This window comes from Gorilla gorilla, chromosome 2 (assembly GCF_029281585.2).
Source record: "Gorilla gorilla gorilla isolate KB3781 chromosome 2, NHGRI_mGorGor1-v2.1_pri, whole genome shotgun sequence".
Taxonomy (NCBI): Eukaryota; Metazoa; Chordata; class Mammalia; order Primates; family Hominidae; genus Gorilla; species Gorilla gorilla.
Window position 1 is genome coordinate 147,195,633 of NC_086017.1, and position 16,488 is coordinate 147,212,120.

At 37.7% G+C, this 16,488-nt stretch overlaps 1 protein-coding gene across 7 annotated transcripts in view; it reads left to right on the forward strand.

The window, feature by feature from the left end:
* The window catches only part of PPP2R3A (protein phosphatase 2 regulatory subunit B''alpha), a 206,535-nt gene that overhangs the window by 41,621 nt on the left and 148,426 nt on the right, over positions 1–16,488 (forward strand). Inside the window, exon 1 of one of the 7 annotated variants that reach the window (XM_004037697.5) lies at positions 15,114–15,734. The exons of the other annotated variants lie outside the window; for them this stretch is intronic. Within the exon in view, the coding sequence (XP_004037745.1) occupies positions 15,603–15,734 (132 nt within the window). The 5' untranslated portion in view covers positions 15,114–15,602. Of the gene's footprint in view, positions 1–15,113; positions 15,735–16,488 lie in introns of those variants that run through there. 7 annotated transcript variants of the gene reach the window in all.

Sequence of the window (16,488 nt, forward strand, 5' to 3'; positions counted from 1 at the left end):
ATAAACGAGTAAGTGGATGAATAACCAAGTGAGGGGATTTTCACTTTCCTGCTTTGTCTCCTCAAATGGAAACTGCTCCCTTGCCTGAGGGCCATCCCTTTCCCTGCTTTTTGCTTCTCAAGGATGGGTACAAGAGGACCTGACATCAGGGTGCCCTTCTCGGACTTCAGGGTAGTGCCTCAGCAAGACGCAAGTATCTTACCTAGACCTCTAAGTCTTTTAATTCCTCTAGCCTTTAACACCTAAAAAACGACAGCACCCTAGGAAGGGTCTGGTCACCTTTCCTGGCAAGAGGGGAAGACATCATGTGAGTGTAGATTGTTTTACTTTATTGTGGGGCAGAAATCCCTCGATAATATGCTGTAGCCATTTCGAGGAGAGGGTGCTTTCTCGATCACCATTGTTCCCACAGGCTTTCTTACAGTACGCTATATACGAGCTCTTTGTTTAAATTTTGAAAATTTTGTAACAATTTACTTTCTCTTTAAGGAATACCTATATATTCATTGTCCTTTTGCCCATTCTTAGAAGTTGCCATCTTCCTCCTCATGGATTTGGGTTGGAAAAAGATATTTCTGGCCGTATAATTTTAGTACAATTGTTTGTTTATTTGTTTTTGGATGCCCGAGAGAAATCTTTGAAGGTGAGCATAATTTCTGTTGTTACTAGAACTCACTTTGCTTTCTTCTAACCCTGAGCAGGAATTTGAGATTTCATTCCAGAGGAAATAAAGAACCTTCCTAGGTTAATGATGTAACATTTAGGTTTCCTCATTGTTTAGATAGTATAGTGTATAGTTTTATATGCATATTTGAATGCAGAATAATTAGGAAAATAAATTTAACATTTTAGCAAAGCACATTTTAGGAACTTTGTTAAACGTTCCTTGTGGAGCCTTAATAAACACTTTTCTCTCTTTACTTTCTAGGTTTATATCCGTGCCTTCATTAACATTAGCCAGTCATGTCACTGAGGGAAAATGTTTCTTCCCTAGCTTTGTAGGCTCTCATGGTGCCTGGATTCAGTGCTGGGAATGCTTAAGTAGAAATCAAGAAACTTAGCAATACAATAGGAAACCATTCTCTCCTCCTCTCAGTTGCCACCAAGCAGATTAATAAAAGTAAACACATCTGCCTGGTGGCAAATAGGAATTTGTGGAATGAGCCCAACCTGAATATCCCCCTCCACCTTTGGTGGCTTCTGACGTCAGGTACCTTTGCATTAATACCTGCATTCTTTCTGATTAACATCAGGTATCTCAAATATGTCCCCACCTATGTTCACAAGAGCCTGGTACATATATATGTACTGATGTAGAAGGGTCAAGATAAAGTTAAAAATGTAAATTGCAAGATGTACCATTATGATCCCTTTTTGTTATTAATATATTTTTATGCACACAAAGTTTGGGGTACATATGCTCAATATTATTCATGTTCCTCCAGAAGTAGAAAGTGAATCTCATATCCAGGTGTTCCTGATAAGTCTGCCTTCTCCCAGCCTCCACTCCACCCTTGGCAGGAGTGAAGAGGAGCTCCCAGAACCCAGCTTGCTCCATTAAGCCCACAGGCCTGTCCAACCCTCACAGCTTCACCACCACTCTCTGACTTAAGGTCATCAGGACTAATCTGTCTAATATGCCCTTCATCCTTGTTTACATTAGTCACCACCAGAAATCCAGGAATCCAGATCAGCCCCCATCCCCCACCCCACTTTCCTCCTCACACTGCTCTTATATATCTCCTAAGTCCACTTCCAACCCTCCCAACTCCTGAAATCGTTTCACCATGTCCTCTTGCACTCTGAATTCATGATCATTTACCGGCAAAGTTTCCTATGTCATATCTCTTCTCTAAACATTTCCCTTCCTATTATAACTTAAACTCGTCTCTTCCTAAGGATACTGTAGCCAGTGAAATGGTGGCTCTATTCTTTCTCATTCCCACCCCCTATCCCACTGGGCCTGGAGGGGGCAGTAAGGGTTCTTGCATTTCATTGCTGCTCTAGACTATTCTCCTGACTGCCTCCCTGAAACCAGCCCCGCCCCAACTTTGAACTAATACCATTAGACTCTGCTATCCACTACCTCTTCTGATTGTAGTCATCTACCAACCCAGGTCACTTATTTCTTGAAGGTTTTATCTCCTGGCTTTATGACACACTTTTCAGTATTACTCTTGCCACTGTTCGAGTGTTTGATAGATAAGGTATCCAATACAGGAGCTTCTCAATTCCTTGATCTCCTCTAATGAGTCTGTCCTTCTTCGTTCATTTTCTGGCCTTATGTTTATGTCAGTGGTTTTAAGAGTATGGTTCCCAACTAATAGTGTTAGCATTACCTGGGCACTTGATAGAAATGCATATTCTCCTACCCCAACCCAAACCTGGTAAATCAGAAACTCTGGGGGTAGGGCTCAACACTTTTTGGTTTTAGCAAGCCCTCCGGGTGATTCTGATGCATGATTATGCTTGAGAACCACTGCCATAATTCATCACTAAAATCATTCCCTTGAATATACTCTGAGGTTCCTTGTCATCCCCTCATCTCATGGTACCCACCTGGAACAGCTCCAACTCAGATTAAATTGTGTTCTCTGTCTACTCTGAGCTTTTATTCATTCAGCTGAACTTGGCTACAGAAGATCACACAACCATGCTGAGTGGTCTTGCTTTAAATTCATGACCAACCTCCAGTGGGTCTTTAGTACTGTGTGGCAGTCCTACTGTGTTTCCCTAGTCCATTCACTTTCCACTCTGCAGGTGCCTTCTTCCCTGTCTTCTAACCTCCAGCATCTTTCCCATCCTCACCCTCAGCTAATCGTGTTTCCTATTTTACTGAGAAAACTAAAGCAATCAGAAGAGACCTTTATCCATCTCCTACCCATATCAGTACTAAATATCTTCTCCCTTTCCTTCTATTTCTATTATTTCTATACATGAACCATCCAAGCTCCTATCTTTTTCTCTTTTTCTTTTCTTTCTTTTTTTTTTTTTTTTTTTTTTTTTTGAGGTGGAGTTGCACTCTATTGCCCAGGCTGGAGTGCAGTGGTGTGATCTCGGCTCACTGCAACCTCTGCCTCCCTCGATTCTCCTGCCTCAGCCTCCCGAGCAGCTGGGACTACAGGCGCATGCCACCACGCTCGGCTAATTTTTGTATTTTTAGTAGAGACGGAGTTTCACCATGTTGGTCAGGCTGGTCTTGAACTCCTGAGCTTGTGATCCGCCCACCTCGGCCTCCCAGAGTGCTGGGATTACAGGCATGAACCACCGCACCCATCCCCAAACTCCTATCTAAGGCCAGACCTACACTGGGGCTTTATTAATAGATACCATCCCCTCCCATCAACTCACAAACACTCCTGCAGAGATTGACCCATTTCTCCCCTGCAGTCATCAGTTTTTCTCCTCTGCTCAATCACTCCTTCAGCAGATAAACATGCTACAATTCTCCCAGCTTTAAAACAAAACAGACCCCTAGTGCTCCAACATACCAGTTGAGTTAACACTTATTTGTCTGCTCTTCTTCACTCCAGGGCTCTTTGAAAGAGCTGTTATTATTGTTTCCAGTTCCTCCTCTAGCCTTCCTCTTTCTAAATATACCAGACATATTCCCATTTGCTATTTCTTCTTCCTACAACACCCGCACCCCATACCTGCAGGACTCACTCCATCACCACATCCGTCTTTGTAAAAATATCACTTCACTGAGGACTTTTTGCCCTAAAAATTTCATGCACACATACAATCTTTGGCATTCCCTTTCCCCCTCTGTTTTTTTTTCCCCTAACACTTACCACCCCCTGATATATTATTTCAATTACTGTTTCTTTTTGTCCGCTGACTCCTACCACTAGAATGAAACCTCTATGAGAACAGGGAATTTTGTCTGTTATATTCACTGCTATATCCCTGGTAGCTGGCACTCAGTGTTCAATTGATATTTGTTAGTAATTGTCACTTTGTGTAGGGACTTCTGTTTCTATGTTATATTTCTGTAGTATTTAAATTTTTCCTTACAACCAACCTTATCCTTTTGTAAGAAGAAAAAAATAATAAAGGTAATTTTTCTAAATTCTCTTAGATACCCTAAGAGATTCCACTATTTTAGCCAGGCTTGAGCCCCTGAAACCAGGCTTCCCAATATGATCATCCTCAGAAATTGGATAAAATTACGTGTGTAAACTGATCACTTCAGAAGCTCTATTATACCATATCTTGCAGTCCTTCATAAGAACTGGGAATTACATAGAGATCTTTGAATCAGAGTCATCTCCCTTGAGATTGCCAGCAAACCGTAACTAATCTAGACTGGGTCTGAGGGGTTATTCTGTCATCCCCTCTCATGGATCTACTTTTGGAGACCACAGTTAAGGTGTTTACCCTGGGAGGTGCTTTGGCATCCAAGAGACGTATTTGTCGTACTTCCAGCATAATGCTCATTGTCACCAGGGTCCTTGACTATCAGTTCCAAGCTCCTGTTTTGACATGTGTGAGTTCACCTCCCACCCACAATTACTGAGAAATCATACACACACACACGCACACGCACACTCACTCACTCTCTCCACCAAGGAAGACACTGGGGCAGAGTATTTTATAGCACCAGTCACCAGGCATTTATTTAACATGGCAGTGTCAGTGAAATAGAATCCCTTCATTTCTTTTTTCTCCAACATATTTATAGGCCAAAAATGAATTATTATGGTCTGTAATGAGCAATCTCTAATTGAATTAATTCCTCAAGGAGAGAGGGAAGAAAAAAAGCAGACTAAGAAGTACAGAGAACTCTAGACACTAGAAATTCTAGGGATCCCAGAATTATTATTCCTGATCATTTTAGGCTCTAATTCTTCCTTGCTTCCCCAGATCCTAGAACAACATCTACCCCAAGTATTAGGAACACTGAAAAGCAAAAACATCAGATTTTGTGGGTTCTTTCTGTTATTAGTCATAGAATGTGTTCCCATAATTTGGAGGCAATTGAAGCAAGACACAAAAATGCTTATTAGGTCTCCTCTGTCATACACATGCTTTCCTATTTTGCTGCAGCCAGTGAAGTCAAGGCTAGAGAATTAGGCTGGGAACAAATAAACTATAGATAACTACCACTACCTGGCCTCCTTCCCCCCACCAGTGTTTCATTATTTAAGAGTGAAAAAAAAAAATAGTAACACAGAACAAGCCACTAAATAATGAAGAAAATACCAAGTTAGAGCAGAAAGGTTATGAAATCTAGTATTAACTAATTAGCTTATAATCAGTTGGCTCTCATAAGGCCTATTTACAGGGATATTTTAAAGAAAGTCTGTGATTCCAAGCTGTTACCCCTTTTGATTTATTTTCTATTTATTTTTATTTCAATAGGTTTTGGGGAGACAGGTGGTATTTGATTACATGGATTAAGTTCTTCCGTGGTGATTTCTGAGATTTTGGTGCACCCATCACCTGAGCAGTGTACACTGTGCCTAATGTATAGTCTTTTATCCCTCACCCCCTTCCCACCCTTCCTCCCAAGTCCCCAAAGTCCATTCTGTCATTCTTATGCCTTTGCATCCTCATAGCTTAGCTCCAGCTTATAAGTGAGAACATACGAGTTTGGCTTTCCATTCCTGAGTTACTTCACCTACAATAGTAGTCTCCAATTCCATCCAGGTTGCTGTGAATGCCATTATTTCATTAGTTTTTATGGCTGAATAGTATTCCATGGTGTGTGTGTGTGTGTGTGTGTGTGTGTGTGTGTACGTATGTATGTATGTATGTATCACATTTTGTTTATCCACTCATTGATTGATGAGCATTTGGGCTGGTTCCATAGTTTTGCAATTGCAAATTGTGCTGCTATAAACGTGAGTGTGCAAGTATCTTTTTCATATAATGACTTCTTTTCCTCTGGGTAGATACCCAGTAGTGGGATTGCTGGATCAAATGGTAGATCTACTTTCAGTTCTTTAAGGAATTTTCATACTGTTTTCCAGATTGATTGTACTAGTTTACATTCCCACCAGCAGTGTAAAAATGTTCCCTTATCACCACCATGCCAATATCTACTATTTTTTGATTTTTTAAATTATGGCCATTCTTGCAGGAGTAAGGTGGTATCGCATTGTGGTTTTGATTTGCATTTTGCTGATCGTTAGTGATGTTGAGCATTTTTTCATATATTTGTTGGCCATTTGTACGTCTTAAGACTTGTCTTATTTGTGTCCTTAGCCCACTTTATGATGGGATTGTTTGGGTTTTTTCTTGCTGATTTGTTTGAGTTCTGTGTAGATTCTGGATATTAGTCCTTTGTCAGATGCATAGTTTACAAAGATTTTCTTCCACGCTGTGGTTTGTTTGTTTACTCTGCTGATTATTTCTTTTGCTGTGCAGAAGCTTTTTAGTTTAAGTAAGTCCCATCTATTTATCTCTGTTTCTGTTGCATTTGCTTTTGGGTCCTTGGTCATGAAGTCTTCACCTAAGCCGATGTCTAGAAGGGTTGTCTTCTAAAGTTTTTATGGTTTCAGGTCTTAGATTTAAGTCCTTGATCCATCTTGAGTTGATTTTTGTGTAAGATGAGAAATGAGGATCCAGCTTCATTCTTCTACATGTGATTTGCCAATTATTCCAGCACTATTTGTTGAATAGGGTGTCCTTTCCCCACTTTATGTTTTTATTTGCCTTGTCAAGGATCAGTTGGTTGTAAGTATTTGGCTTTATTTCTGGGTTCTCCATTCTGTTCCATTGGTCTATGTGCCTATTTTGGTGACTATAGCGATATAGTATAGTTTGAAGTCAGGTAATGTGATGCCTCCAGATTTGTTCTTTTGCTTAGTCTTGCTTTGGCTATGTGGGCTCTTTTTTGGTTCCATATAAATTTCAGGATTGTTTTTTCTAGTTTTGTGAAGAGTGATGGTGGTATTTTGACTGGAATTGCATTGAATATGTAGATTGCTTTTGGCAGAATGGTCATTTTCACAATATTGATCCTACCCATCCATGAGCATGCGATATGTTTTCATTTGTTTATGTCATCTATGATTTCTTTGGCAGTGTTTTGTGGTTTTCCTTGCAGAGGTCTTTCACCTCCTCGGTTAGGTATATTCTTATGTATTTTATTTATTTTGTTTTTTTACAGTTATTGTAAAAGGGGTTGAGTTCTTGATTTGATTCTCAGCTTGGTCTCGGTTGGTGTATAGCAGTGCTACTGATTTGTGTACTTTGATTTTATGTCCTGAAACTTGACTGAATTCCTTTATCAGATCTAGGAGCTTTTGGATGAGTCTTTAGGGTTTTCCAGGTATGTGATCATATCAGCAAACAGCGACAGTTTGACTTCTTCTTTACCTATTTGGATGCCCTTTATTTCTTTCTCTTGCCTGATTGCTCTGACTAGGACTTCCAGTACTACGTTGAATAGAAGTGGTGAAAGTGGGCATCCTTGTCTTGTTCCATTGCTCAGGGGGAGTCCTTTCAACTTTTCCTTGTTCAGTATAATGTTGGCTGTGGGTTTATCATAGATAGCTTTTATTACCTTAAGGTATATCCCTTCTATGCCAATTTTGCTGAGGTTTTAATCATAAAGGGATGCTGGATTTTGTCAAATGCTTTTTCCATATCTATTTGAAATGATCATGTGATTTTTGTTTTTTATTCTTTTTCTGTGGTGTATCACATTTATTGACTTGTGTATATTAAGTAATCCCTGCATCCCTGGTATGAAACCCACTTGATCATGGTGGATTATCTTTTTAATAGGCTGTTGGATTCAGTTAGCTAGTATTTTGTTGAAGATTTTTGCATCTATGTTCACCAGAGATATTGGTCTGTAGTTTTTTTATGTCCTTGCCTGGTTTTGATATTAGGGTGATACTGGCTTCATAGAATGATTTAGGGAGGATTCCCTCTTTCTCTATATTTTGGAATAGTTTCAATAGGATTCGTACCAATTCTCTGAATGTCTGATAGAATTCAGCTGTGAATCCATCTGGTCCTGGACTTTTTTTTGTTGGCAATCTTTTTTTATTACCATTTCACTCTCTCTGCTTGTTATTGGTCTGTTGAGCTTCTGTTTCTTCCTAGTTTAATCTAGGAGGGTTGTATATTTCCAGGAATTTATCCATCTCTTCTAGGTTTTTCAGTTTGCGTGCATGAAGGTGTTCATAGTAGCCTTGAATGATCTTTTGTATTTTTGTGGTATCAGTTGTTATATTTCCTGTTTCATTTCTAATTGAGCTTATTTGGATCGTCTCTCTTCTTTTCTCGGTTAATCTCTCTAATGGTCTATCAATTTTGTTTATCTTTTCAAAGAACCAGCTTTTTGTTTCATTTCTCTTTTGCATTTTTTGTTGTTGTTTGAATTTCATTTAGTTCTGCTCTGATCTTTGTTATTTCTTTTCTTTTCCTAGGTTTGGGTTTGGTTTGTTGTTGTTTCTCTAGTTCCTTGCAGTATGACCTTAGATTGTCTATTTGTGGTCTTTCAGACTTTTTGATGCAGGCATTTAATGCTATGAACTTTAATCTTAGCACCACTTTCGCTGTATCCACGAGGTTTTGATAGGTTGTGTCTCTATTATTGTCTGGCTCAAAGAATTTTTTAATTTCCATCTTGATTTCATTGTTGACTCAACAATCATTCAGAAGCAGATTATTTAATTTCCATGTATTTGCATGGTTTTGAGGGTTCCTTTTGGAGTCGATTTCCAATTTTATTCCACTTTGGTCTGAGAAAGTACTTGATATAATTTCAGTTTTCTTAAGTTACTGAGACTTGTTTTGTGGCCTGTCATATGGTCTGTCTTGGAGAATGTTCCATGTGCTGATGAACAGAATGTATATTCTGCAGTTGTTGGGTAGAATGTTCTATAAGTATCCATTTAGTCCATTTGTTCTAGGGTATAGTTTAAGTCCATTGTTTGTTTGTTGACCTCCTGATGCGATGACCTGTCTAGTGCATTCAGTGCAGTATTAAAGTCCCCCACTATTATTGTGTTGCTATCTGTCTCCTTTCTTAGGTCTAGTAGTAATTGTTTTATAAATTTGGGAGCTCCAGTGTCAGGTGCATATATATTTAGGATTGTGATATTTTCCACTAGTCCTTTTATCATTATATAATGTCCCTCTTTGTCTTTTTTAACTATTGTCACTTTAAAGTCTGTTTTATCTGATATAAGAATAGCTACTCCTGCTCACTTTTGGTGTCCATTTGCATGGATTATCTTTTTCCACCCCTTTACCTTAAGTCTATGTGAGTCCTTATACATTAGGTGAGTCTCTTAAAGACAGCAGATACTTGGTTGGTAAATTCTTATCCATTCTACCATTCTGCATCTTTTAAGTGGAGCATTTAGGCCATTTACATTCAACATTACTATTGCCATGTGAGGTACTATTCTATTCATCATATTAGTTGTTGCCTGAATACCTTGGGGGTTTTTTCATTGTGTTATTATTTTATATGCCATGTGAAATGTATGCTTTAAGGAGGTTCTATTTTGGTGTATTTCGAGGTTTTGTTTCAAGATTTAGAACTCGTTTTAGCAGTTCTTGTAATGCAGGCTTGGTAATGGTGAATTCTCTCAGCATTGGTTTGTCTGAAAGACTTTATCTTTCCTTCATTTATGAAGCTTAGTTTAGTTGGATACAAAATTCTTGGTTGATAATTGTTTGTTTAAGGAGGCTAAAGATATGACCCCAATCCCTTCTAGCTTGTAGGGTTTCTGCTGAGAAATCTGCTGTTAATCTGAGAGGTTTTTCTTTAAACGTTACCTGATGCTTTTACCTCACAGCTCTTAGGATTTTTTCCTTCATGTTGACTTTAGATAACCTGATGACTGTGCCTAGGCGATGATCTTTTTGCAATGAATTTCTCAGGTGATTTGGTTATCTAGATCTCTAGCAACGCGAGGGAAGTTTTCCTTGATTATTCACTCTGTTATTACCTTTTTAAACTACTCAGCCTGTTAGAACTACAACATGAGAAGGCTTTTTAAAAATTGAGATAAAATTCATTTTCTGGACATTTGGGTTGTTTCACTTTTTGGCAATTATGAATGATGCAGCTGTGAACATTTGTGTATAAGTTTTTGTGTGGACAAGGACAGGCTGTTAACATATTTAGATTTTTCCAAACAGCTGGCTGGCTTTTGTTAATCAGAAGCACCCTCATGATATACCAGGACCTCCACTTTGATATGTAACTTTTTTTCTGTAGCATCTTCTGAGCAAAATCCTTTGGTGTCACTTCAGAGTGACTCTCTGTCTTTGGTGTCACTTCAGAGTGACTATGCTATCTTTCTGGACCTGCTTCTAACACTAACCTCAATACAGGTCCTCACTTAGCTGAGCTGATTTCCCAGCCTCACTGTGCTATGTGTTTCTGTCATTCAGATTTTTATAGCTTTGCTGCCTGCATTATTCCAACTGCCCTTCCTACTCTAAGGCCTTAGCTGATGCTGTCATCTCAGTCTCCATAACCACATTCAGCTGAGACTGTTGAATGGATTTACATGTGTATATATAAAATAAAGGGCTAGGCCAGGCACAGTGGCTCACACCTGTAATCCCAGCACTTTGAGAGGCTGAGGTGGGCAGATTGCTTGAGCCCAGGAGTTCAGGACCAGCCTGGGCAACATGGCGAAACCCTGTCTCTACTAAAAATACAAAAATTAGCTGGGCACAGTGCTATGTGCCTGTAGTCCCAGCTACTCAGGAGGCTGATGTGGGAGAATAGTTTGAGCCAGGGAGGTGGAGGTTGCAGTGAGCCAAGATCATGCCACTGCACTCCAGCCTGGACAACAGAGGAAGACCCTGTCTCAAAAAAATAAAGGGGTAGACTTACTTTGGTACAACACATTGCATATATAATACTGTTTTTTAACAGTTATACACAAATCAGAATAAGAGACTTCTTCAGACAAATGTTCAAAATTATTTTCTTTGTCCTGTGTAATCAACCCATTTTTTCTTAAAACATCCCATGTAGCTGATTTCCCCAGAAAAAAAGAATATTATAAATCACTATTGTCTTCGTTTTCAAAGGGGGAAGGGCAAGGAATAATAAGAAGGTTCAGAAAGTTCTAAGAAATCTGTCCTGGATTTCAAACTAAGCCTAACAGAATGAATTGTATAAATACAGAATGTGTTGTGTTTCACAGTTTTATTCTCTGTTTCCTACCCAATCTCACCTTCCTTCAGGGTACATTTTAAACTTATTCCTCAGTTTTGTAGGTCCTTTCAGTATAGGGTAAGGGAGCATCTTTTCTCGCTTGGGATATTAGAGGCTATCCTAAAAAAGAAAAAAAATATTTAGTTTTTAGGGTCATAGTGGAGAGGCCAGCTTCTCTTCCATATAACTCTGCCAGAGGGAACCTGTAAAACTCATGCCCAGCAGCCTATCCTACCCGGTTCTTTTTGAGAAAGACTGTCTCCCTTGCCCAAGCATGCTTGTTCTGGAGAAAGATATATGGAATGGTAAGGCAGGAAAGGAACCCCAGACCCAGACCAAGACAGCTGGATCTCAAATTAACAACTGATGTGTTCCAACCACCCCCACAGCAGAGAGCACCAGTCTTTTGCCTAATGAAGCTCTCTTATCGTTGTCATCCTGAAGACTCAGATTGAGCGCATGGTCCAGATAGGACTGCCTGTGTCTTCAGACAGGGAAAGTTCATGAGTGATCTGCAGGCCAAGAAGAGATGCAGGCAGCTGTGCAGGAAGTGCCTACTGGTGGTAATCAGCTAGCTTGTTAGGATGGACTTAATTATATGCTGCAGGGAGCAGGAGAAAATATTTTTTAGTTTATTCCAGAAAGACATTCGGAAAACTTTTACAGTGGCTCTTTCCATTGTAACTGCACACAGCTCCTAATTTTCCACATGCTCAAACTTAATTTATAACCTATGTGTTTATGATTCTCTATTTTTCTTCATTCTGGTTAGTTCCTCCAGGAGAAACCTGTCACCCCAAAACAGCTTTTCTCTTATAATTCCCAGCCCCATAGATTGTACATTCCCTTGTCATCAAAGCAGAGAGAGAAGAGAGTAGATCACAGATCATATATTTCTCTGTAGTGAAATTCCCCTATGTTTGATCTTTTCCTGGAAAAAGTAACTCTAAAAACCATATTCTTTGGTGCTATATTCCAGTTGTCATGAACTCCTTGAAACTAACTCGTGTTCTCAGATCCTCTCAGAAACCAAGCATATATACTAATACTTCCATTCAAACACAAGTAAATAAGTAAAAAGCAAATAAACCAACTTCATGCTAGTTTTCCTCTGTCAATAACTCATTGCCACAGACCAGTTCTTTTCTAAGCCCTTTAGGGATCCTGGTCTTTTTGCCTCTGAATTTTTTGGAAAACATTTTGATATATCAAAACTTACCGATTATTTCCTCATCAAAAGACATGAAGAAATATTTTCTTGCTTAAGAGTATGACAACAGGGCAGGCTTTTAACCACTGTTCTGACTTTGAAACTTAGCAGATTTATAGGAAGTAAATGAAACGAAAATATTTCTTGTCCTTTGCTCCAAACCAACATAGTGCTAGAAAGCACAGTAAGAAAGAGACCACATCTTTGTCATCTCTCTAGCTTCATATCAAGCAAAGTGTCTGGCATATAAGTGATTATATATAAAAATATTTGTTGAGTAATTGAATGACTATAAAATTAAAATCTAAACTCTTGTCCTCAAGAGTTTAGACACTACTGGAAAATAATGATCAAGTTACAAAATATTACAGTAGAAGCCCTTTTACCTGAACATGATTGAGTTTGATAGTAGGGAATCATAAACTATATGTGTGTGTACTATAAAATGTCTATATAAACATTTTAACTCAGGCATTAATTTATTCTGATGTCTTTTGATAGAGGGTCAAAGCCTTTTTTCTGAGAATGAGTCTCATACATATTTAGAGTTCTGTGACATATTTCTTTGATAAATCACACTCATAATAGGTTTGTTGTCTGATTTGTAGTTTTAGTTTCTTTAGAGAGAGAACATAGTAGTAAAGCAATTTGAATGTAGACACCTTCTAAACTTTAGTGATTTTTCTCTTTCATCCCACCCTTACCTAATTTTACAGCAAAATCTTTTTAGTAGTTTACTTTTACTAAAACCTAGGGTTTTTTTAAATTTTAGAACAGCTTTTCTTTTCCACGCTTATATTTTGTTAGTTTATGTAATGAATAATTATTGTGAAAAGTATAACCAGCATAAACAGACTGAGGACAAATGCAGCTGACTCTTAGTAAACACACAACCCAACTACTAAGGTAAGAAATATGAGAGTGTAAGAGAAACTATTAGCCACAAATCTGTGTGTGATGGGCATTAGTTGCTCTGTTTCAGAGGAGAAATGGAGAGCTTTGGCTGAATAAGATAATATGTTAAGTGGAGTTCCTTTGAGAGACGTTATATAGTATTTCACTAAGTGCTGTATATATAAAGTTAAGAATTACAGTAAGGAGACTTAAATAATCAGGAAGCCTTCATGAAATAGTTAAATTTTGAGTTGGATCTTGAAAGATGATTAGAATGTATAATTTGAGGAAAGGGAGCATTCTCAGGAAAGGAATGAACCTACTCACCTACAGCCACAGGTTGGTGTTGGGAAGGAGAGGAAATTTAAGGTGTGGTTTAATAGAATAAGCATTAAATTGTAAGTCTAAAGGCCTAGTTGCATTCCTACAAACCTTTTTGACATTTTATTTAGAAGATAAATAATGAGGGAGAAAAAGAGTATTCTAGTCGGGAGTGTAAGGAAAAAATATGGGAAAGCTACCCACCTCAAAGAATTAACATGGAAGCCCAGTGAGAGAGAAAATTGAGAAAATAAGGAAAGACTCAGGATGAAGCATAAGACCAGTGGTTTTCAGTTGTAATCCTCTTTCAATCATAGTACATATCAAAAGCTTTCAGATAAAATTTGATGTGAACAGAAGACTCTGCCACTTAAAAGAAATTCTTTAAAACACAGCTTTAGACATATAAGCCTAATGTATACATTAGAAAGAGTTGTCAGAATGTCTTGAAAAGAAATCAGTGGGGAAAAGCAGACTTAAATTTGTAGGAAACAGTGGAAAACCAAAGAATTTAATTCCCACTAAATTAGACAAAGGTTCAGTAAAAGAGGGTTGTAAGCTATTTTTTTGTTTTAATAATATTTGGTGTATATTTTCTAGACATAGAAAAATATTGAATGATGTGGTTGATTGAAAATAAATATTGAAATCTAAATATTAAATGTGAGAAAACAGCCCTCTGTATCAATGTGTTCTGCATCTAGTTGGAAAATATTTGGGGAAAAAAAGTATGGTTGCATATGTATTGAATATGTATAGACTTTTTTTCTTGTCATTATTTCCTAAACAATAGAGTATAACAGCTATTTACATAATACTTATATTGTATTAGGTATTACAAGTAATCTAGAGATGCTTTAAAGTATATGGGAGAATGTGAGTAGGTTGTATGCAAATATTACACATTTTATGTAAGAGACTTGAGCAGCTGTGGATTTTGGTCCGTGGAGGGTCCTGGAACCAATCCCCACAGTTACCAAAGGATGACTTTACTTTATGATTCACTTACAAATAACTATATGAGGCAGATATTTAATATATGATGAAATAATAGGTATTTTAAAAATCTTAAGTGATTAAAGCTTCTCAAAGGAAGAAATCTTACAAATTCAGTATGTAGTATGTCATTGCTGTTTGATCATCTTTTCTGTCCTTTTTTTAGCCAAATTTCCTTGCTTATATGTATCTAAAACTTCTTTTCTATGGCATTCAATTGTTCTACTTTCTTAATACTTCCAAGAACAAATTTTCAAATATGTTCATCATCAGTTCAAGAAAATATGTTTGGTAACTATGATAGTCTTTTGCTTTAAAAAATTTTAAATCTGAGATCAACAGATCTTTTTGTAAATTCCCATTTGAGAATGAAAGTTTCTGTTTTTCCTTTTGTTTTGACTGGAGAGATCTGGAAAGATTTGGATATTTACTTCTCTTCAAATAAAAAATAAAAAACTATTCTTAAAATAATAGTTTCAAATTCGAAGTTCAGCAGCCTGTTCTTTTTTTTATAAAATATTAAAGAGAAAAAGCCGAAAATGTTCTACATACTCTTTTTCTTCTAGTTTGAGAAGAAACTGCTTTATGTGGATTGACACCTCACATACCGAGTTTAAGAAGTTAGCATTATCTGAGAAGGTACTATTTTTAGGTCCAGCTGTAATGTTTCTAACTTTGGTACGCAGAGTAGTGGGTGCTCCCTTTCCCAGAAGGCTCCGTATTCTCAACATGTGCAGGTCAATTTGACATAAAGCTACCAACAAGGAGCAACAGGCCCACTGCAGGCTGTTTATAACTTGAAAATTATGAGCAGGTATTGGGAGCCACAGACTGTATTTGGGAACCAGCTGCATGTCAGGACAAGCATAGATTGTGGTCTGTGGAGGCTGGGAGAGCACAATGCTTGAATTTCATTTCTTTGGGAGATAAGAAGAAAAAAATACCTTCCTACCTGACAAGATTGACAACTTGCTAAATCTGATTATCTTCAGAAGTGTGCTGGACAGTTGCGAAGTAAACATTCACTTTTCAAAGATGATGATCAAGGAAACATCTCTACGAAGGGACCCGGATTTAAGGGGAGAGCTAGCTTTCCTGGCAAGGGGCTGTGATTTTGTTCTCCCTTCACGGTTTAAGAAGCGGCTGAAGTCATTTCAGCAGACACAGGTTTGAAATTTGGGTGTTTTGTTTTGTTTTGAAAATATTTTTATTACTAATAAAACCATCCAGTGAACTAACTCACAAATAATTTTACAGCTCCCTTGTATCTTGATATTAGATCAAGGAATTAATGTGTGTCCTCTATTCAGCTATTTGCAGAAAGCTATTTGCAGAGGGATTCCAACAGGTTTAAAAATAGACCTTCTGGACCTGGAGTACAGTACTCACATTTTTCTCTTGTAGAGAGGGAATCCAGTTTTAGAGACAACAAATACAACTTAACAAACATTTTACAATTTAGGTAGAAAATTACCGGAATTGTTCATAGAAATATCCTTGAAAAACTAGAATTTCTGTATTAAAAGCCTTGTTTGCACTTTGAATCAATAGATTATATATTAGCGTGCATACACATCTGTAACAAATGTTTGTTTAAAAAGTATGTTAATCCTGGTAATCTTTTTTTAAAGCAAGACGTATTTGTCTATATAGACAATTGTGTATGTGTGTGTCGTAATGTATGTAGATAACAAAGACTGGTGGTTACTTCTAGATCATTAAAAATGTCTTCCCTAAGCAAGCTGTGCAATTGAGTCATTTCTGCCTATGATGAGTACTTTGCAGAGTCCCTACTTTCTTGCTTAAAACCTATGGCAGTGTTTCACCAAACAAGTGCCTAACATTGACTACAATATAAATCAAGGACTGTACAAATGCTGGCCATCCAAAATCCAGCAAGAAACCATAGGTTTATGGTTAT